The sequence below is a fragment of the Beauveria bassiana genome (genome assembly GCF_000280675.1).
Source record: "Beauveria bassiana ARSEF 2860 unplaced genomic scaffold BBA_S00016, whole genome shotgun sequence".
In the NCBI taxonomy this organism is placed as follows: Eukaryota; Fungi; Ascomycota; class Sordariomycetes; order Hypocreales; family Cordycipitaceae; genus Beauveria; species Beauveria bassiana.
The window spans coordinates 468100-488896 of record NW_007930851.1 but is presented as its reverse complement, the minus strand read 5'-3'; the positions used below and the strand labels follow the sequence as shown (position 1 = coordinate 488896).

The following is a 20797-nucleotide window of genomic DNA, read 5'->3' as shown; positions in this document are numbered from 1 at the left end:
ATTAGAGTGAATAATGAGTATTGTTGGCCGATTTTCCTTGGTCTACCAGTCATAATACTAATTGTGTGTCTTCCTATTGAACTCTTGTCGGCCTTGCCCCGACCCGCCTCTCAGTACCCCTGTTCACTGAGAACAAGCCTCACTGGGGAAACCCCCTCCATTACTCAACATGCCGACTTCTGCAGTGCGGTCCAAGATGAGACGAATCATCAGCGACACATGTATGAAAATTTCCCTGCTTGCATCAAACTAAAAACGTCCGAGTGCATTGGAGACGATTTCTGGTTAATAATCCATACCTATTCCAAATGATTTGTGCGCGGGGTGGCCGCGAGGGCGATCGTCAAGACAACCGGCGCGGGCTGAATTAAAATAAAAGCCCCGTAGTTATGCATCGGCGCAGCGGTCGTGCGGGGGCGGGGAACGGGTTTTTTTTCTGTGATCTGGCCGTATTATCATCGGCGCGTGTATATCGAAGAAAACCAAATTTGTGCAAGCTTGGTGCATTAATGCCACAATGGCATAATAACGAGGCGGCAATAATTCTAGTCAAGCAAAGGCAAAAAGGCGAATCTCTCTACGCTGCCGTGTTATTGTACTCGGCCGATATGCCGGAGATTGCCGTTATCGGCGCGCCAGTCTCCATCTCGTCACCAACCCGGACATGGTAACATAAATAATGAAAGCAGGATGCTTGCTGAGCTGAGGTTTGTTGATTAGGGTTTGGGGCTAGATTTGCTGGAACCCTTGCCCCGGCTATGCACAAAGATCATGACGGCGGCATTGAGTCAGGGTAGCCCCGTGTAAGATAAACACGATACACTACTAAAAGACATATTGAACGAAAACAAAAGCTATGGGTGAAGGCTTGGAATAGAGTACGTCAAGAAAAGAGTTGCGTGTCCTTGGTGTCAATGACGCAAGGAGACAGATATCACGCATTCGATGGATTTTGTCACGAGTTAATTTCTATCTCCCGTCGTGGTATTTTTGGATGCAATTGGAACAGGCACCAAGAAATTAATAAATTTTTCATTGAGGTATTTCGACACATACGCATTTGGCGTCATGGTGATGAGAGCAATGGCCGGATGCGCAAAAAAAAAAAATTGTACGCATCATAAAATGGGTCGAACTTGTTTTTCTTTGCCATCTTTTCTTGGTACAGAGTAATAATTACAGCTCTTCAAAGTCCCGCCCACAGCCGCCCACATGCCCTAGGCATGCCCGATGGCAGTGGGGGGGGGGAAGCTGGAGACCGGACGCTACAGCCTACCTACAGGGGAGGGGAGCACGGAGGTCAGGCGCCTAAATAAGGTGATGGCACTTGTGGCGCAATTTTTTGGGCAGGCCACGCTGCACCAAGAGTCATGCCCATTGGCGTGAGATATACGGTAATGAAAGGTTTAGCAACAGGGAACAAAACCTCTCATTTTTCTTTTTACCAGTATATTTATTCCCTAGTTAGCGTTGTTGCTTTCTAGAGCAGCAAGCTAACTACACTTCTTTCCTGAAAGATAATTGTTTCCTTTAGTTGTATACGGATATCTGCCTTATCCCCTTGTGTAATTGCCCCGGCCCGCAATGCAGTTTGCCCGAGCCATAAACATCTTTGACACGGAAGCAAAGAAAAAAAAGAAGGAGCAACGGATATTTCCAAACGCCTTTGTTGAGAATTGGTTCTCTTAATGACACCGTCTTGCGACCATTTTTCCGTTTCCTCGCCAGGGGCATACCCCCTTCCATTGGTCCACGTCAGGAATTTTTGGGTTTGAGGACGAGCCACACACCATTGAAACTTTATAGCGCTCGCACGCGCGCCAACTGTTTTTGTTTCTTCTTCTGCAATGTCCGAGACAAACATGATTAGGGCTTTATACGGGACGAACACGTGTGTGCGTGAAGAAGAATTTAGAAGAAAAAAATTTGGTTTGGTGGTTCTTTGCTCATTGACCTTGATACCCCGACACCACCATGTCCATCCATGTTATGACTCCCTTGGGATCAAAATCCTTTCAGGCACAGGCAGCAGCTTTTTTTTTTTTTTTTCCGGTGCCTTGCGCTAGCTAATACCTGCTCACACGCCCCCCTTCCGTGCTACCCTCTGAAATGAAGGAAGCCTGGGCGAGACCCGTGGTGTATTTAATATATATTTTACGTGCCCGGAAAGCAGGGCATCTTACCGCAGAAACAAGGCTACTTCACGCTGTACCTACAGGACGTTATGCAAAACATATCTCCCGCGTGCAGCCTAAATTGTTATGTAGCCAAAGATGAAAAAGTCCACACCTCCATAAACTATCAACTGGTTTTTTTTTTTTCCAAATATCATCATCCTTTATAAAAAAACTTGGCTGCCTACGGGTAGTGTCGCGATAGTCGCTGAATGCCCTGTCCTGGTGATGAACTTGTCAAACTCCATGCGCCCAATCAGATACCGTTTCTCGGCTCCACCGACGACCGTTCACTCCGGCCGGTCTGGATGAGTGAGAGCGTCAAATTGCCAGAACGCCAATAAACCAATTTTGATGGGAAGAAAAAGAGAGAGAGGGAAAAAAAAGGGGGTGTGTGGTTACAAGACTTACAGTCTTTCCAGCACCTCCGTGCTCGATTACCCAACACCTGACGATGTATGCCTGTGCTGATGTTACCAAGTGGCCCTTTTGCGGCTGTGGGCAGAGAGAGAGCACTTGTGGCGCCCCTTGCGCTGGAAACTGCTGGAAGCATGGCTCAGCGTGGTCCGTCCGAGCCTGCCCTACACTTACCTACTTAGGTACTACCTAGGTACCGACTTACGGATAAAGTACTTGTCTCCGCACGCTTGCTACTAAGCTGTCATAAGTATTTACCCTTGCCTCTCACGGTTTTGGGGACGGGGGCCCCATTGCCGTCTTGGGCCCCGCACAGTAACCACCACGGCACCAAATACGAATCCACGCCCAGACCCGCACTGTGCTGCCTGCTGCGTGGCCCTCCCTCTCCGTTGTCGCCGCCACTGTATTTTGGGAAACAGTCATTGCCATGTTCCTCGGACCGGCGTGGCCAGATATTCGCATTGTGTGCCCTGCTGTCAGAGTTGTCAGTATGTACACCGTGTCCCGTGTCCCGTGTCGTCTCAGCGTCACTGCTACTTTCCAACGGTTGATAGGTACCTGCCAATCCTGCAGTCCTGCAGTCCTGCAGTTCTGTTTGGCTGCGGTAGCTTCGTAGATGCTTTTGCGTACCAATATATATTGATACAATCAAACAGCACAAATATTGTGTGTCTTGACCTTTGGCCCATTAGCCCCCAAAATTCCATACTCTTGACTCTCTGCCGTACTCGTCTGCCTCGTTGATACGCTCGCGCCCCTCCCAACGTTAGACCTCCAGCTGGTGGGCAGTGCCACACGCCATACGCCATGCGCTACTACTTACAGAGGTAACCAATTACACCCTCCCTCACCCTGCTCCGCGACTGGACGGAGCACGTCTAGATTCTAGGCACAGAGAGTACCTGCACGACGCTGACTCCGCCCATGCTGGCCAATGTACCTTGTCCATCGACAACTCCTCCTCGGTCGCCGCCGTGTCGCTCGTCGCCCTCCACACACACTCGCACACACACGCCCCTCCGCTGCCCACCAGGGCCACCACTGCCGCATTGCTCCTCCCAAAATATTATTTCTCGTCTCAGCCTACCTTTTCTCACGAAACATTATCTTTTTTTTTTTTCCCTTGTCAAGTCTTTTCGTGCCTGCTTCATGCTCTCCTTTTCCATCCAACAAGCACACACTTGCTCAACCATCTCAACGATCCAATCGCTCCCATCACTTTAAACGCTCGCTAGCGTCATCGTTCTCTCTCGCTATCACGGTCCTGTCTCGTCAGCCAATCTCCCTCGTCTCGCCCTAAGCCTACGACCCATCCGGCGTCCTTCTTCTAGCGCCACACAAGCAATCCAAAAGTCGTGGGCAATGGCGTCGTCCAAAGTATGAATGACCATCCTTCCCTCCCACCGCTTTCAACACTGGATTGTTTATGCCGCTAAGAAGTGACCCCTCTTGCTGACTTGGACTCTCTCAACTCAAAGGAGATGCAGCAGCAGCCTTCGAGACCATTGGCGTACCAGCGTCCCTCGCTCTCGGCAGCCTCCTCGTCACTGCCTACACGCCACACGCACGCGAGAAACTCCTCCCACTCTCTGCTCACCGGAGCTCTTAATCCGAACCACCGCGTCACCCGACGCAAATCTGTCACCAACCAAGCTCCCAATGTTGCCGCCCTAACCGCCGCCATTGCCGACGGCGATCCTGCCACGGCAATCCCCATTGCCAACGCTTCTACTCGACGAAACACTTTGTCCAAGGCTGCCAAGATGTCCATCGCAGCCAGTCTCCCTTCTCCGCCTGCCAGTCTACCGCTGCATCGTTCTCTCGCCGACTCTAAGATGCACCAGGACAGTGCCATCGACGACGATTCCATGTCAGGCGATGATGCCGAAGGCTCCGTGGATGGCAGCCGTGCTCGTCGTGCTAGTGACGGCCAGCCCTTGACAAAGGACGGCAAGAAGAGCAACCGCGTCGAAATTCGATGTGAGACGTGCGGCAAAGGCTACAAGCACAGCAGCTGCTTGACCAAGCACTTGTTAGTCTTCTCCGAACTGAACAGCATGCGCTCATCGGCCGCATAACTCACAAACCAACCGAGTACTAACGTCTTGTATCATAGGTGGGAGCACACTCCTGAATGGTCCTTGACCTCGAAGCTGCTCATCTCCAAGCACCAACAAGTCCAGCTGCTCGAGGCTGCCTCTGTTCTGTTAGCCATGAATGGCCCCAATAAGGAGGCCGACGTCGTTACGCCTCCCGATTCCGCCAAGGACTTCAACAGCGAGCCCGAATCCGCTTCGCCATCCGCCTCTGGCTACTCGGAACAACGAGAGCGTCTCAGCTCTGCCGACACGACGCCACCTCCCGTTGGCGAGCCTCTTGCCTTTAATGGAATGGCTTATCGCGAAAAGCGTCTTAGCGGTGGCAGCGGGATTGCTCAGAGTCTCCAATCAACCCCCATTGGCCCCCAGCATCTCTCGAGCAGCACCCCGCGCGCCGGGTGGAACAGCGGTCGCCGACCCTCGCTAGGTCATGGCGGCACTGGCAACGAGGACCGCGATCTAGCTGCCGCTGTAGAGCTCCTGAGCTGCAGCTTTGGTAGCAACGGTGGCCACGATGTTGTCGGCGTCGCTGCCGATGCTCCGCCTGTACCTCCAGTTCCCGAGCAGTACCGTGATCAGGCACGGTCCTTTTCCACCGCTGGGTTTCTCAACAGTTTCCCCAGCCGCCAGCCTGAAAGTTTCACGCGAGGCGAGTTCCGTCGCGGTAGTCAAGATGTCAAGATGGAAGACAGTGGCGAGTCGGCGGCCGACGACGACGATCTCGAGTTCCGAGCCCGCGCTCGTAGTGACGAGGATGACGATGGTGTGTTTGGCCTGATGGAGGAATAACTGGACAGGAGCCGACCCCTTTTCTTTTCTTTTTCTTTTCTCTTTGGAAACGCATGGAGCATATTGGGAGTCGGGAACTTGGAACTCTGTCATTGGATTATAATCATTGGGAGGAACGGCGTGATGTCTCTTTTGTATAACGATATACACACAAACCTGTATGAGGTGGTTCAGCTCCGCCCGGACGTTTAGCACCGAAGAGTGGAGAGCCCGTCTGAGCAGTCATTTTGGGCCGGGACGCGATTGCTACTCCACGAGGTTAAAGTGAAGGTCTGTAGGCGTCGAGCGGACACCCGAATAAATACCAAACGAAGCGAATATATTCTGACTTTGATGCCTGGACGATGTTGTGATTTGCTTACGGTCAAGAGACAATTGAGTGGATGGTGGTGTTTTGCTTGTGGTGACGGTAAAGTTGCAAACGGGCACCTTGGCGGCGTATTTGTGCCCGCGATGCTGAGGCGATGAGCTTGGGCTATTTAAGATGCAAGCTGGGGCAGGTCCTTTTGCCACTGTGATTGACCTTTTTGAAACGGTAGCTAGCCGTACAAGGAAAGTGCTTTAGGAAATCTGTAAAAAGATGTCAGGATAGTGAGATTGTGCAAAGAAGGGGGGGCTGGTCTGCAGATCGACCAAGGACATGACGGCACCACTACTAATGTGCCAATCAATGTACATAGCAGTGCCAATGTATGGACAATCTTGCGTCTTGTCAAGTCGATAAGCACCACAGGTACATAAGGGTGACTGATAAGTTGAGTTGGCAAGCAATGCAAGTTGGTTGGCTCGAGGTGGACCCCATTTTGGCTCATCCTCTTGCCAGCTGCCAAGTGCAACTAAGCGAAGGTCACTGCCGAATTTTCAGACAGAGTATTCACATATCCACTTCCATCCATATTTCCATTACAATCATCCCAACCTCAGAGTCACATCGGAACCGTTCGAATCCAGCCAGAGCTCAACCAATCGTTGCTGTAGATTCACTACTTTTCTCTTCCACTTTTTCTTTTTTTTTTCTCTCGCTTCAGCAGCTCTTCACGCGAGTCTATCGTCGATAATCGCTTCTGCCGATCAGGTTTACCCACCCACTCTTCAAGACAAACGCGATTCCCCGCCGTTTTCAGCAGCCGAGACGCGCCACCACGCTAGCTCTCAGCTTTCAGACAACAACAAAAAAAGACAAGTTCAAGCTCTTGACGACGCGATCTCGCCACCCACATCAACGGTGATATCATCGCATACGAGAAACCAGATCCCGCACAGTTTTCAATTGATCCTGTCATCGGACACAAGATGCCCAGAAAATCCGTCAAGAGCGAAGCCAGCACGGCGTCGCCCGACCCTGCGCCGGTCAAGTCGACCCCGGCCAAGACCGCCACCGCATCCACGAAGAGCACGCCTGCAAAGAAGAAGGACAAGGACACGTCAGCAAAGACGCTCTCAGTCAAGAGCACGCCAGCCAGCAAAAGCACCAAGGCGGCCCGGGACAAGGACGCGGTTACACCCGCATCCGGCGTCGCCAAGCAGCGTCGCCAGAGCAAGCCTCGCGTGCCGTCAGCCGACAAGCAGGTCCAGCGCAATGGCTTACCCGCTAGTAATGGTACGCGCAAGGCGCCCCTCTCCAGCTTGCCGCCCGCCGGCAGGTTTGTCGCCGCCGAAGTGGTGACGCTTACGCTGCTCGTCGCTGGCCGCTTCGCACTTGCGTCCGCGACCGACAACGAGTTGGGTGCGCTGCGCGCCCTCCCCGAAAGCGCTCGCGAGTTGACTCTGCTGGCTGGCTGGCGCGCGGCAGAGGTAGCGCTCGCGTGGGCCGCAAACCTAGACTTCATCGACGTGGGCCTCGTCTCTTTTGTCGCCCACGCTCCCTCGTTTTGGCTCGTCGCCATGTTCTACGGCATCCGCCCAGTGACCGCCGTGGCCGGCACTCTCGTCGACGTGGCCGCGCCCGCCGCCGCCTTTGCCCTCGCGCGACCCCTCGGCAGCCTGCGCTTCGCCGGCCCCAAGCTGTACAACAAGGACCTTGTGTCTGTTCCCTTTCAGCTGCTCATTGCTGTGCTCGCCAGCAGCGTCTACGCGTCCGCCGTGTCCCTCGCTCTGCGCTTTCTCCTCCCCCGGATCCTGGTGCTCAACTTTCGGGGCATCCCCACCGTCGAGCCTGCCTATGCGGCCTCGTTCCTCGCGCTGCTGCCGACGGCGGCCTTTTTTGGCGTCGCCGCCAGCCAGTTCCTCTTTGCGCCGTATGTGACGACGGGCAAAAGCAAGGAGGACGACAAGATTCGTCAGTTCGATCCCGTCCAGGCCAGCCTCGGCGAGACGGTCTGGTGGAATTTCTGGGGCTACACGCTCCGCAGCCGCGTTGTCATTACGCGCACCGCCATTGTCGCCGGCATTACGGCCGTGAGCACCTACCTCGCTTGTGCTGTTGCCATTGACGGTGTCAGCCGCTTCGGCGCTGTTATGTACGCACTTGTCTGGGCTTTTGCTACTGGCGGCGCGGGTCTTGCTCTGGGCCTCGTTGGCCAGGAGTAAGATGGCTGCAGTCTTGCATGGAGCTGCTCCTGCTCTTGTCTGTCGCTTTCAGAAAGAAGATGAGTATTATTATACGGGAAACATCCAGCCGGTGTAAATTTGTGACGGGCCAATGCAAGGAAATTTAGGAGGAAGGATTATACCCAGAAGTCTTTTTCTTTTGCGGTGGAGTAAAGGGATGGGAATGTACGTGTATTTAGAAGCCACGCTGCTTCGCATGTTGGGTGTCGTTATTTTGATCTGCTCTCCCTGGGTCTGTTGCGCGAAACGCTTTTGCTTACTTAACTATAGTTACAGTCGCTGATGTAGCCAATCGATGCTGCCTTCTCTGAATAAACGCACGACTACTTTTTTTGCTCTCTACACTCCGTGCAAAGGGCACGCGCGGCAATCCCCTGAGCAAGCCACCAGGGCAACGCCTTCCTTTCTCGAGTCCCCCCCCCGGGGTGATCTGTCACCCAGCCTTGCCCTAAGCAGCTGACTGGCTCCTTGACGTGCATGGAAGGATCGTGGAAGCCCCCCTTTCCCCTTTCACCAGGGAGGCATCATGGGCACTGGATACTGATAGACGAACGGGCCAACCAAGGAAAAAGAAAAAGGTGCGCCCGCCCGTCTTGTGTGGCAGGGCTGCGCGGGGACTCGCGACGACAAAGAACCTTTTTGGTGGCGGTCGGGCCAGACCGTGCCCGAAATGAGCTTCTTGTTGTCTCGCCTCGTGTGCTTTGCAGCCCTGTAGCTGGCCCTAGGTGGGCAAGATGGGAATAAAACATGGCCGGTCTATTAGTAGGCCATCAGCAACCCCTAAATATTTATACTGATGACTACCTTTAAGAAGAATTGGGAAAATTTGATGAACTTTGAACTAGTAGTACGATAAGTGGTGGCTGTGGATCGGCGATGTACTTTTTCCATCCCTTTTGGCTGGGCTTTGTTCCATGTCTCTTGATCTGGGGCTGGGACGTCGATCATGGGTGGGATTGACCGAGGGAGAGCCGAACGGACAGGGTGCCGATGAGTAAAAGGAATGCTTATCTTGTTCTTTTTTTGTCTCAGTTGCCTGCGAGGCCAACCACCTCTTGCAGCCCAAACCCACGACAGCCGACCCACGAGGCTGAAGTGTCGGCTTGCGAGGATATATACTGGATATATTAGCTGATTGGTTGCCCCCCCATTGTAGGGCGACTCCGCCTTTCGTATTTCGCATAAAACTCTCCGGTCCGCGATCGAGTTTTAGCCTGCAGGTGTTGGGGGGGGGGGGGGGGGCCGTTTGTTTATTCTAAATTTATTTTTATTTTTATCTTTTACAATTCTGAACCCCCTCAGCTTTTGCATCGAACCAAAGACATGGTCCAATTATGAGCAAGTGAAAATGGGTAAACTAGATTTGCGCCCGGGCAAGGATCATCCAAACCCTCTCTCGGGCTTGATGTCACTTCTTAGGCAGTCGATGTTTCTGGAATGCCCTGCCCCACGGAGAAGCCAGAACCGTTTGTGATCATCACCAAGGGGTTGCTCACTGAAGGTGTTAGTTAGCCTTGGCTGAACTGATGTGCAGGAGAAATTGTTATTTTTGTAAATGGCGGAAATGCATTTCCGTTGTCAAGTGGAACTGCAACACCTACCTCTCTCTCTCTTCCTTCACCCTTGGGACTTGCTCAAGATCCTTGTTCAGCCCTGCCTTCCACTTGCAGTTCAAATCTCACCCTTTTTTTTCCCCCTTCGCTCCTGCGTCTCCTGCCTAGCACGTGCGACCAGAACCCCGTGTGTTGTGTGTCATTTCTTATCTGCATATACCTAGAGTTAAACGGCTTTTTCGCCGCCCACCGTTAACCGAACGTGTGACTCGACAGGGCACCTCTCACGCCCGTCTTACCCCGGCATCTGAAGAAGAAAACTGTTTTTTTGGTCTTGACCCCTGCTGAGACTTTTCCTTTTTTTTTTCTCTTCACTCTTTATAGCTATCACAGTTTGATACGAAACAGAGCATAGTTGTTGGGTTTTCTTTTCCATCAGCAAGTATTGGGACACCTAAACCCAAAGTCACACAGCGAAAGCTATATACAAGAAAAGCGTTTACCAAGTTTTCTCATTCGGAGAAAGATATGGACTCTCCAAAGCAAAAGACGGCGTCGCTGCGCCATCAGTTCAATCCACAAAAGGCCTACCCTTCGCCAACGTCGCTGCCGAGTCCCGAGGTGGCTCAGTTTCAGGAATTCGCCCGCATACCGCACCTCGCCCTCGACCACTACTCGTCGTCGTCCGCCTGGTCGGGGCTGGGACCGGGGCCGCCGCCGCCGCCGCCGATGACGACGCATTGCGCGGGGGTGGTCATGTCCGAGTACTTTCACCACGCGGGCAGCTCTCTAACCGGCGACGTCTACGGCCTCGACTTTGCGCGGTCCGGGGCCATCCACAGTGAGCGCAGCCTGGAGCTGACAGGTCCGCTGGACGTGGCCGGCACCATCACGGCGCGGAGCATTGGTTTTGACGGCGACTTTATCGTCAGCGATGCCATTTACGCCTATGGGAGCATTGAGATTAACGGCAATATGACGGCAGAGTATGCTAACCCCCTCCCCCACCCTCTTTTTTTTCTTTTTTTTTTAGCAGTAGAGCAGTATGATGATGAGGTGCGAATTTGCTAATGGGTTCAGTGTAGAGGCAGGATCAAAGCTTTTGGAGACATTAAAGTCAATGGCAGCTTGACCGCAAGGTGAGTCAATCCGTCGCACCCTTTCAGACGTAGCTCATAGAGTACTAAACGCCCGTGTTTAATAGCGGTAGAATTGAGGGATCCTCGAGATTGAAGCTGTGTGGCAGTATTCACGCCGCTGATGTGGAGATTTACGGCAACGTCACCCTTCGTGGGTATTTGTAAGTAATCAGATTCAAAGGACAAGCGAACCATGCCTGATATCAAGTAGATGTTGTCGCCGACTTGTGGTATACGGCTCGCTCATCTTGATTGGGCCTAATTCAACATATGAGGTGGCCGGTTATGAAATGATTACGGGTTCACGTACGCGACGAGATCATGAACCGGATTGGGACATTTGATTTAACCACATTTTTTCATGATGCATTACTTCATTATTCTTTCTAGCATTGCCAACAGCTTGGTGTAGAACGGCGTTATTTTGGAGGTTGGCCTTTTGCCTTATGTCTTTCATGTTTTTTCTTTCTATTTTTTTTTCTTTGCCTCGGCAGTTGCCTTTACAGCGAAGCGTTGTCTCGTCTCGGGAGCTACATCGTTCAATCTTGGGTGAGCTCAAGTCTAGTGCAGCTTCAGCTGACAACTGGCTCAATGAAAATTCACTACTCATTCTCGCAGCTACAATTTAGATTGCCAAGCTTAGAGTCTGGCGTCGGCAATGCATTCAGGTGTCCGAAAGTGGTTATATTTTTCGAGTAGCAAACACAATAAGCCTATAAAATCATTATGATGTAAACGAGGCTGGCGCGGGGGTGAATCAGGCCGATTCTCATGGAATGAATCTGGCTGCTTATTATTTGACCTTTGTCTTCTCCAGACTCGTCGGAGCCGCATCATCTGTGCGACCCCAGGCTTGGGATAAGCGGCAAAGCAGAGGTCCCGACATGGCCAGCACCATTGCAGCGCCAAGAAACGCCGCAGTCACACCGAAGCCGATTTGATAGCCCGGGGAGTCACTCTTGGGCCAAATACGACTGCCGTAGACGCTGGAGAAGTTGCCAAACGCATTGACAAGAGCCAGCACAATGGCGCGCTTTTCTGACGGCAAACTGATGACATCGCTGGTCCAGGTGAGGATCAGCGGCACGGCGGACCAGATACCCGCGGCGATGAAGCAAATCATGACGTATCGCACGACGGCATGTTGCACGGCGGCGCACACGACACTGCCGACAAAGCCGATGGCGAGAGCGCCGGTAATGTGCCAGCGGCGCTCAATGTGTCGGTCAGACGACCAGGCAATGATGTTGAGGCACACGGCCGCGACAGCGTAGATTGGCACTGTCATGTATTGCGCCTTGACAGTATCGTAGCCCAGTGTTAGAGTAATGGTAGGGATGAAGTATGATATAGTGCCTGCGCCAATGTCGAGCATGTAGAGCAGGATGAAGATGTATGTGCGGGGATCGGAGATTGCAGCTAAAAAAGCCTGCCAATGTGACAGCCGGGGCTTTCCTGCGCTTCCGTTAGCGATTCCATCGTGGATGATTCGTAGCGTGGCCAGCCTTTGTTCCTCTGGACTCAGCTTTTTAGAGGTAGAAGGGTAGTCCAGCAGGATAAAGTACGAGGCCAGAGCGACGGTGACGGTCGCAACGCCCTCAATGATGAAGAGCCAGCGCCACCCGGCGATGCCGCAAGCGCCGTGCAAATTCGCAGTGATGGCGCCCGCGAGGATGCCGCCAACGGCACCCGACGAGACGGCGGCGGTGTAAAAGACGGCGAAGCGCTTGCCGAGCTCGGCCTTCGTGTACCAGCAGCTCAGCACGTACAAGACGCCGGGGAAGAAGCCCGACTCGACGCAGCCAAGGACGAAGCGGAAGCCAAGCAGGGCGCCGTAGCTCCGCGATGCGGCCATGCAGGCGCTCAGCGCGCCCCAGACCAGCATCGTGGTCGGGAGGAAGACGGAGGGCCGGCTGCGGCTGAGGAGCATGTTGGAGGGCACTTCGCAGAGCAGGTAGCCAAAGAAGAAGATGGAGAGAACCCAGGCATAGCCGTCGTCGGTCAGGCTCAAATCGTGCTGCATGCCGGCGATTTTTGCATTTCCCTAAACCACGCGACCCCGGATGAGTTGGCGTTTGCGTAAGAGGTTGTGTGCTGGTGTGGAACTCACAATGTTGGTTCGATCAATGTAATTAAACACATATTTGATCCATAGGATCGGCATCAGATAGAGATCAATCTTGCGTACAAGTTTCTTCTCTTCTGGGGAGCCGGGCACAAAATCGCGAAGCTGTTCTGCCATCTCGCTCTCCTCCATCTCTCGGGATATCGGTTCCATCATTACCATGACTTCAGATTTTCTGACAGAGTCCATCAGAAGAAGAACGACTACCTCATCAGTACTGGTAACCTTTCGTAGCAATGGGTTAGTAGCACTGCCGTCTAGATTCGATATCTGATGACTGAAAATGTGTTTTGATCTGTGCGGTGGGCGGTGAGGTAGGTGCCTGTATCCCCAGGCTTGGCAGCGGGAGCGCCGCCCTTTGACGACCGCGTCGGGGGTCAATTGCAGCAGGTTTCCATGCTATTTCCGTCTTTCAAGGTGCTGCAGCTACGGCAAGCGTTTCTTCTCGCGCATCCGTCGTTGTATGATAATGCAGCTAGGAACGGGGAGGGGGCGGAGGCAAACGGCGGATGAGTTCACGGCCCACCGACCTGATAATACCCTGAGAGTTTTTTTTTGCGGGATCCATATCACGACCTTGCCACGAAACCTTTTTGCCTTCAATAGGCAAGTAATGAGAAATTTCATTGCTCCGAGATGTTTTCTTTTTGTTCTAAAAATGTTTGAGCGGGCAAGCTGGAGTAGAAATGTTTACGTGGAATGTCAAGATGTATAGTTTAACCTGGGACTCGCAGCTTTGCAAGAGCTTCGCTAGCAGTGGTGGATGCCAATATTTGATATTATTGCAGGCACGCCATATACAGAGCAAGGATTATTACTTGTTCTTTTGGACGTGAGACTTGACAATGTGCAACCTATTAATAATGAACCATAGAATTCCCCATTATTTTCTGCAATCCGTTTTCTTGATGTGTCTTTTCATTCTCCCCGATTTTTTCTTCATTTCTATCCATTTTGCCCATTTTTTCCTATATCGGCTTCAAGTAGCCAACTACAATACAGTTTACAAGAATTAGTGTAAAGGTAGCAAAAGTGAACACTGGTACACGTTGTAGGAAGAGCACGCAGTTCATCGTCGAGCACAATACGGGGAAAGCTCGTCATTTTTTTTTTTTTTTTGCCAACAGCTTATGATGAGAATCGCTTCCAAATATGTAACAGGAGCGTTGGGCTAGTAATGTACAGTATGACATTAAAACGAGCAAGACCAGTATATAGAATCAGTAAATGTCCTCGAATCCGTTTCTTTTTATGGTGTGGCGTAAAATGTGTTAGTGGAGCTAAAAGTTGTCTCTTGCATGTGCCAAGTCCGATCGGTGGTGGTGGAGAGTCCAATGACCCCCTACCCCCCCTCTCTCTTGTGTAGATCAGATGGAACTGTGATCATGCGGTCTTCTCTCCGCGCCAAATTACCCCATGGGGTATTGTCTCAGTGCAAACCTGCAGGCACTTGCGTTGCGTAACCCCAAACTGTGTAGCACTACTTTTGATTCATCATGCTTGTGTAGAAATGGGCAATGGCCAAAATGCCTGTGTAGAAATGGGAACAATGGCGTGGCTCAGCCCGGCATTTGCGAGTTGAGGGCATCCAAAAAGTTGAGTCCATAGTTGTCCTGGGTCAGGGTTTGCTGCGACAAATCGCCGTTGCCAAACATCCATACGTTCCAGTCGGGCCACATTTCACCCTGTGGCCAAACTTGTTGCGCAGAGGCCGACTGGTCCCCGTTCTCTGGCTTGCCCATGTCAAGATTATAATGCTCCTTGAACTTTCCGAGCATGCTGCCGAGGCCGTTGCCAAGATAGTGGGCAACGTGTCGAACACAGGGCCTGGTGGCGTTGAGAACAGCTATGGCTCCTTCAATGAGTGGCACGACTTCCTCGTAGCTAATGTTGAGGTTGGCAGACTTCCACTGTGCTTGGCACTTCATAAGAAATAGACATGCGTAGGCCATGGTCGTGAGCAGATATAACGGCACTCCAATGATTGATGCCCTCATATCAGGGTCGTTGAGAATCAGGTCCAGGGCAGCAGTAGCACTGCTAATGGCCTTGTTGACGAATTGCCGTCGCTCCGGCGACATTGCATAAACGCCAGACGGTCGCAAGCCGCGCAAGCAGATGGAGAAGAGCAGTAGCCGGGCGAAATGATAATGCAGGAATACACCTTTGGAGGGGTATTGTGATACATATTTGTTTGGCTCTGTCACGATTAGTATCTTTGGACTTGTGTTTACTTTAGAGTGCCAACTCACGTAGCTTATCCTTCCAGCGATCGCGCCAAAATCCCATGTCAGCATCAAAGCGCCGCAGAGCCTCAAACTCATCATTGCCAATCATGCGAGATCTATCCGGGCCAAAAGCATGAAAGACTCGGCTGAGAATAATAAAGATACCAACTTGGCTGTGGAGTCTAAAGTCGGACTGTGTCGCATCTGGCCGTTGTAAAAAGTGCTCGTGGCAAGTGATTGTCGGGGTTTCGCTAATGACAGGCGGCCTTCCGTAGGCGATGCTGAAATGATGGTCGCATACATAGAGAAAGTACCACAGTCGAGCCTCGTCTCCATAGCGACTACCGTCTCTCAACGACTTTGCGCAAAACTGGTGGAGATTGAGCTCTGTGGCGATGCGGACGGCAAGACCAGACAGCTTCCAGCTCAAATCTGAGAGCCAAAAGGCTCCGATGCACAGGCCGCGAACGTCATCCAGGGTATGGTAACGATCAAAAACGGCCTGGCTGACGAGGCCTAGAAAAACAGGATAGCATACATCAAAGGCTCGGCCCTCGTCTTGTGTGTGCAGAGAGGTGACGGCGAGAATGGCCGAGGTGAGGATAGAGGACGAGGCGCGCGCTGCGTCTAGCGTTTCGTGAACCAGGGCAATGCCGCCCCAGAGATAGGCGTTGAGGGTTCCGCGAAAGGTGTCGAAAAGGTATTCAGCGTCGCATAAGCTGACCCGACCTTGGGCGATGAAATCAGTCTCTGGCGATTTGAGCGATGGGTGCTGTTGACCGTGATGGGCCCAGGGATCGCTTCGGATGTTTCGCAGCTTGGTCGCTTCAAATAGACTGGCCATGGGGGCACTGACAATAGCCTGGGGGTCATTGTCTGGAGCTCCGGGCTCGATTGAGTTTTCTCTGGTCATGGCGGTTGCCGTTCGCTGCAGCGACGGCGACAAGCTGGATTGCGCGCCTTGCGACACCACTGGTGAGGGGCCACGCAGCGGCTGAGGTTGGGATTGTGGTTGTGGTTGCGGTTGCGGTTGCGGTTGGTGATGGACGTGCGACACTGAAGTATGACGGCTGCCCGCTGTGCCTGGCGTTGTGTTGGTCATGTTACCGTTGTGTGCGCCGAGGAGGCGTTGTACGTCGGCCAATGCGGTTTGCAGAGCCTCAACCTTGGCTTCCATCTGATTCTTCCACTCATTCTCGCCATCGAGCAGCGTCTGGAGGCTCTTGTTGACAATGCACTTGAGATCCAGGCGCGTGCAGCGACCGCAGCGCTCCTGGCCATTCTCGAGATCGCACTTGACCTTGCGATGCTGGCACGCCTGGCCTAGGCGCACCTCACGTTAGTTACTTTTTTTTTTTTTTTTTGCCTTCTTTGCTGAATTGCTTCTCTCCAAAGACCAAAGGAGGGGGAGAGGAGGGCGAGACAAGAGCGCGCGGCCCATTTATTTTTCCCTCTGGCCAACAAACTTACAGGCACGTATCTTTCGCGAAATCTTGGGCTGGTGGGCAGTCGTCTCTGCATCACCAGCCGGCGGCGGGCTTGTGTCCGGGGACCTCGCCCGCTTCATTGCGTTTCCAAAGCAGTGGAGTCGCAGAGGTAAAGGGATATATCCAGAGGTCCCAGAGGCTCCAGACTGGGGATCGAGAAGCTTGTGGGCTTGTGGAATAAAGGCCGCCCCCGTGGTCCCAAGGCCAGGCGGGGATGGGGATGGGAATGGGAATGGGGATGCGCGAGACGTTGCATAATTAAAGTGACAAGATGGCGGTGCGTTTGGTGGGGAAAAAAATCACGAACCCTGTCTACCTAGGCAACTACCTTAGGTAGGCTGACAAGAAGCCTGTCGGAGCTTGTCAGAGCCTGTCAGAGTCTGTCAGAGACAAGCAGAACCTATCAGAGCCCACCAGAGCCCATCAGAGCCCATCAGAGACAGACTAGTCATTACTTTGTAGTTACATGGCTACCTATCGGGATGATCTCCGCGGTTGCTTCTGTGCATAACAAGCTAAAATAACCAACTACTACAGTGGCTGTATGTCGTGTGGCAACCAACTACCAGCTTGGCTGCCATTTTCTCTCGAGGGTACGAGGTGCGGCTGATAGAAAAAAAGAAACACCGATTACTATAAAGCTAGTTAGTGTCAATACTGATAATTGAGTGTGTGAGGGAACCCTATTTACCCGTCAACTTGTTCTTGTTTGTTCTTCTCTACTCGGTACTGTTTGTTGCCAGCATGGCTAGTGCTAATACCATTGCCGTCATTGCCAGCGCCAGTGCCAGCACTGACAGTGACTGGTAGTACATTGATGCTCCGCAAAACTCGTGTACCACTGTCCAGCGGTATTCTTTATTCAGCAAATTCCATCACCTCGCCTACTAGCAATTTAACAAATCTGCAAATATTGTCATGTCAGTGCGCACCCCTCCCTGTCTCTTTCTAGCTGAAGAACTAACTGGCTTACAAGGCTTCTAGGCCTGCCTCGTGATGCTTTGATTCGTGTCGCCGTACCCGTTACAGACGACTTCTATTCATCCTTGGAGACAGTCTGTTGCCGGACCAAACCACGCAGTCAATGTCTGGTCACCACTACTGCAGAGTCCAGGCATACCTGTCCATCGCGTGTCGGATAATTTCAGCTCGGCTGCCAAAACTGCGCCTTGTTCACGACCACTTGCTACGAGTTCATGTTGTGGCGGCGACAGAGGCCATGGGTCTGGCAGCCAAGGCTGGACTCAATACCAGCCAAGTTTACGACATGATTGTCTCGGCCGCTGGCAATTTCTACAGGATTCGAAACGAGGGCCAAGAAGATGCTCTCCGCGGACCGGGCGCCTGTATCTACCCTTGAGTCAAACCACCGATAAACTGGCAAAGTCCTCGTCACCTCTCATATTTACCTTGCTTGAGTTCTCACATTATTACCTAAAAAAAGTCCAGAGTGGTGGGCAGAGCACGAGACCTGCGTTTTTCCACTGCCACTCGCTTCTGCAGCAGAACAGCTGTACATCATGGCGTCTTCTTGTGGGCACGGCGCAGAAGATGACTCTGGATTGATTCGCGCCTACATGTCTACCTGCACCGACAGTGTCGAGGAAGCGAGCACAAGACCAACAAGCACAAGTGAACTTACACAAACGAGTAGCCCTGGTGAGGTTGCCTCCATCGGCATGGTCGGCTTAAGCGCCATGGGCCAGGGCATGGCCGCCTCGCTCCTACCAGCTGGATTTGCCGTGGATGACTTTGACATGAATGCTGCCGCAATTAGCAAATTTGCATCATTTGGCCCCAAGGCACGAGTCATCGTCTCCGCAGCAGATTTTCTGAAAAATTCTGCCGTCGTTATTCTCATGGCCCAAAATGCAGCACAAGCTGACAATATATTGTTTGGTTCCGGCAATGGAGCCGACGCCTTGTCTGACCATACGGTTGTGATTTTAAGCTCGACAATTCCACCATCTTTTGTGCGAATATTAGAAAGTAAATTACAAAGTCTGGGTCGAGGAACATCTCTATTGGATGCTCCCGTAAGCGGAGGTGTCGCACGTGCAGCAAATGGCACACTTGCGGCAAGTTTCTGGTGTGCGCCACTTTGTCTCAGCCAGCAGCTAACTCTCATGGGGTTTGAGTAACTAGATAATGTGCTCAGGAAAAGGTTCATCTCTTGCCAAGAGCAGAGCCGTGCTACTGGCTATGTATGGCTGGGCCAGCCACAAAATCTGCACACCCGTTCAGGGAGGTTATAGGCGCGGCTTCGTCGGTAAAAGCTTGTAAATCAACTCCTCGCAGGTGTACACATTGCGACGGCGGCTGAAGCGACCCTTGGCATTGCACACTAGGGGTTGCGTTTTGAGATCCTAATCCAGACAGATGCATGGAGAGCTGGATCATGGAAAACCGGACTGGTCAGATGCTCGATGCTGACTGGACTCCGCATTCTGCTCTTTCTAATTTTCTGTCCAAGATCTAGGCATCGTTCTTGACGAAACAAAGCGTTTCGCTTTCTACTCATCAATGGCTTCCGCTGCACATAAACTGCATCTCAACGGCGCGGCTCAGGCTTGGGACAAGGAAGCCGATGCTGGTCTCGTGCGTCTTTGGGAGCTGACAGGCATCTCCGTCTCCTCCGGCAGCGCCAACACGCGGCCTGATATAATACAGTCAGCCGAAAAGAGCCTTGTGCGGTTGCCGGCAGCTGAAACGCTCGAAACACTACCGAAAAAGTATCCTGATGACGTCTTTAGCTCTATTCAACGTGCGGTTGTGGGTGGGCAGGTGCCGACGCTGGTAATTCTTGATGACGACCCTACCGGGACGCAGACCTGCCATGACATCAATGTTCTCGCTGTTTGGGATACAGACTCCTTGGCGCGTGAATTCAGCTGCAATCCTGCAGGGTTCTTCATTCTGACAAATTCCCGTGCGCTGCCATCTGCAGATGCTCGGCATCTCATTGCCGAGATTTGCGCAAATGTCAAGGCTGCAGCGGCAAAGGCAAACAAACTCTTTGAGATTGTCCTACGCGGTGATTCTACGCTGCGCGGGCATTTGCCAGAAGAGCCAGAAGCTGTCGAGGAATCCTTGGGCCAGTTTGATGGCTGGGTGCTTGCTCCCTTCTTCGCCCAAGGTGGTCGCTTAACCATTGACGATGCGCATTACTTGAAAGAAGAGGACGTACTTGTTCCTGTAAGCCAAACTCCGTTCGCTCAGGATGCTTCTTTTGGCTATAAAAACTCGAATCTGCGTCAATATATCGTCGAGAAGTGCGGCTCGAGGTTTGATCAAGAGTCATTTCTGTCCATCAGCCTCGACAACATCCGGCGCGGGGGTCCCAAGGCAGTGGCAAAAAGGCTGCTCTCTGCGCCTAGCAGCCCAAACCTCGTCGTCATTGTCAATGCCGTCGTGGATGCAGACATGCACGTCTTTGTTGCGGGTCTGCTACAAGCCCAACAACATGGCCGGCGCTACCTCTTCAAAACAGGTGCCGCTTTTGTCTCTTCCAGGCTCGCCATCTCACCGATTCCGCCGTTGACCTTGGAAGATCTTGGCATCGACAAATCCGCCGCATCGCAGTCTGGCGGGCTCGTCTTGGCGGGCTCGCCCGTCCCCAAAACGACGGCCCAGCTTGAGAGATTGCGGGAGCGCAGGGGCAATCAGCTGCACGTTGTCGAACTACCCGTGACGCAGCTCGTCAGCTCCGCAGGAAAAGAGGCAGCAGAGGTTCTCGTCAGCGCAGCTGCACGCGAGGCATCCGAGACACTGGCTGCGGGCCAGGATGTGCTGGTCCTGACCTCGCGTGAGCTGGTCAAGGGCACCGACGCGCTCAGCTCGCTCGGCATTGCTTCCAAAGTCGCGCAGGCCTTGGTGGCCCTCACGAGGGGCATCACTACGCGACCGCGCTACATCATTGCCAAGGGTGGCATCACGTCGTCTGATGCCGCCACAAAAGCCCTGGGGATGCGTCGGGCCAGGGTGCTCGGTCAGGCAGCGCCAGGGGTGCCTCTTTGGATGTGCCATGAAGAGACGAGCCGCCACCGAGCCGTGCCGTATGTTGTCTTTCCCGGAAATGTGGGCAGTGACGACACGCTCGCTGACATTGTGGAATCATGGGCGGTCTACTAGTTAGACAAGTATTCCAAGTTTAGCAGAGATTTCGACTGTAGCTGCCATGAGCCTACATTCTTAGTTTAGATCATCTGATAAGCTCCCTGCGCCATGAATAGT

General features: G+C 52.7%; 7 protein-coding genes across 7 annotated transcripts; 4 read left to right on the top strand and 3 right to left on the bottom strand.

Moving 5' to 3' along the window:
* Window positions 1–2430: 2430 nt before the first annotated feature.
* Window positions 2431–3056, bottom strand: BBA_05967 (uncharacterized protein; the record flags this gene model as incomplete). The annotated part of the gene is made up of 4 exons (XM_008601064.1): window positions 2431–2478; window positions 2586–2765; window positions 2797–2824; window positions 2863–3056. 4 exons carry the CDS (start codon window positions 3054–3056, stop codon window positions 2431–2433), a joined length of 450 nt encoding a protein of 149 aa, XP_008599286.1.
* A 1019-nt stretch (window positions 3057–4075) lies between these two features.
* On the top strand, window positions 4076–5482 carry BBA_05966 (tat pathway signal sequence; the record flags this gene model as incomplete). The annotated part of the gene is made up of 2 exons (XM_008601063.1): window positions 4076–4626; window positions 4711–5482. 2 exons carry the CDS (start codon window positions 4076–4078, stop codon window positions 5480–5482), a joined length of 1323 nt encoding a protein of 440 aa, XP_008599285.1.
* A 1293-nt stretch (window positions 5483–6775) lies between these two features.
* BBA_05965 (uncharacterized protein) lies at window positions 6776–8011 on the top strand (the record flags this gene model as incomplete). Its single annotated transcript, XM_008601062.1, has 1 exon — window positions 6776–8011. The coding sequence occupies one exon, from the start codon at window positions 6776–6778 to the stop codon at window positions 8009–8011; it is 1236 nt and encodes a 411-aa protein (XP_008599284.1).
* Window positions 8012–10113: 2102 nt separating this feature from the next.
* On the top strand, window positions 10114–10889 carry BBA_05964 (uncharacterized protein; the record flags this gene model as incomplete). Its single annotated transcript, XM_008601061.1, has 3 exons — window positions 10114–10571; window positions 10671–10724; window positions 10790–10889. 3 exons carry the CDS (start codon window positions 10114–10116, stop codon window positions 10887–10889), a joined length of 612 nt encoding a protein of 203 aa, XP_008599283.1.
* A 628-nt stretch (window positions 10890–11517) lies between these two features.
* BBA_05963 (major facilitator superfamily transporter) lies at window positions 11518–13011 on the bottom strand (the record flags this gene model as incomplete). The annotated part of the gene is made up of 2 exons (XM_008601060.1): window positions 11518–12768; window positions 12835–13011. 2 exons carry the CDS (start codon window positions 13009–13011, stop codon window positions 11518–11520), a joined length of 1428 nt encoding a protein of 475 aa, XP_008599282.1.
* A 1397-nt stretch (window positions 13012–14408) lies between these two features.
* Window positions 14409–16644, bottom strand: BBA_05962 (fungal specific transcription factor, putative; the record flags this gene model as incomplete). Its single annotated transcript, XM_008601059.1, has 3 exons — window positions 14409–15049; window positions 15102–16400; window positions 16548–16644. 3 exons carry the CDS (start codon window positions 16642–16644, stop codon window positions 14409–14411), a joined length of 2037 nt encoding a protein of 678 aa, XP_008599281.1.
* A 1440-nt stretch (window positions 16645–18084) lies between these two features.
* BBA_05961 (3-hydroxyacid dehydrogenase/reductase) lies at window positions 18085–20695 on the top strand (the record flags this gene model as incomplete). Its single annotated transcript, XM_008601058.1, has 3 exons — window positions 18085–18553; window positions 18723–18833; window positions 19038–20695. 3 exons carry the CDS (start codon window positions 18085–18087, stop codon window positions 20693–20695), a joined length of 2238 nt encoding a protein of 745 aa, XP_008599280.1.
* Window positions 20696–20797: the final 102 nt, after the last annotated feature.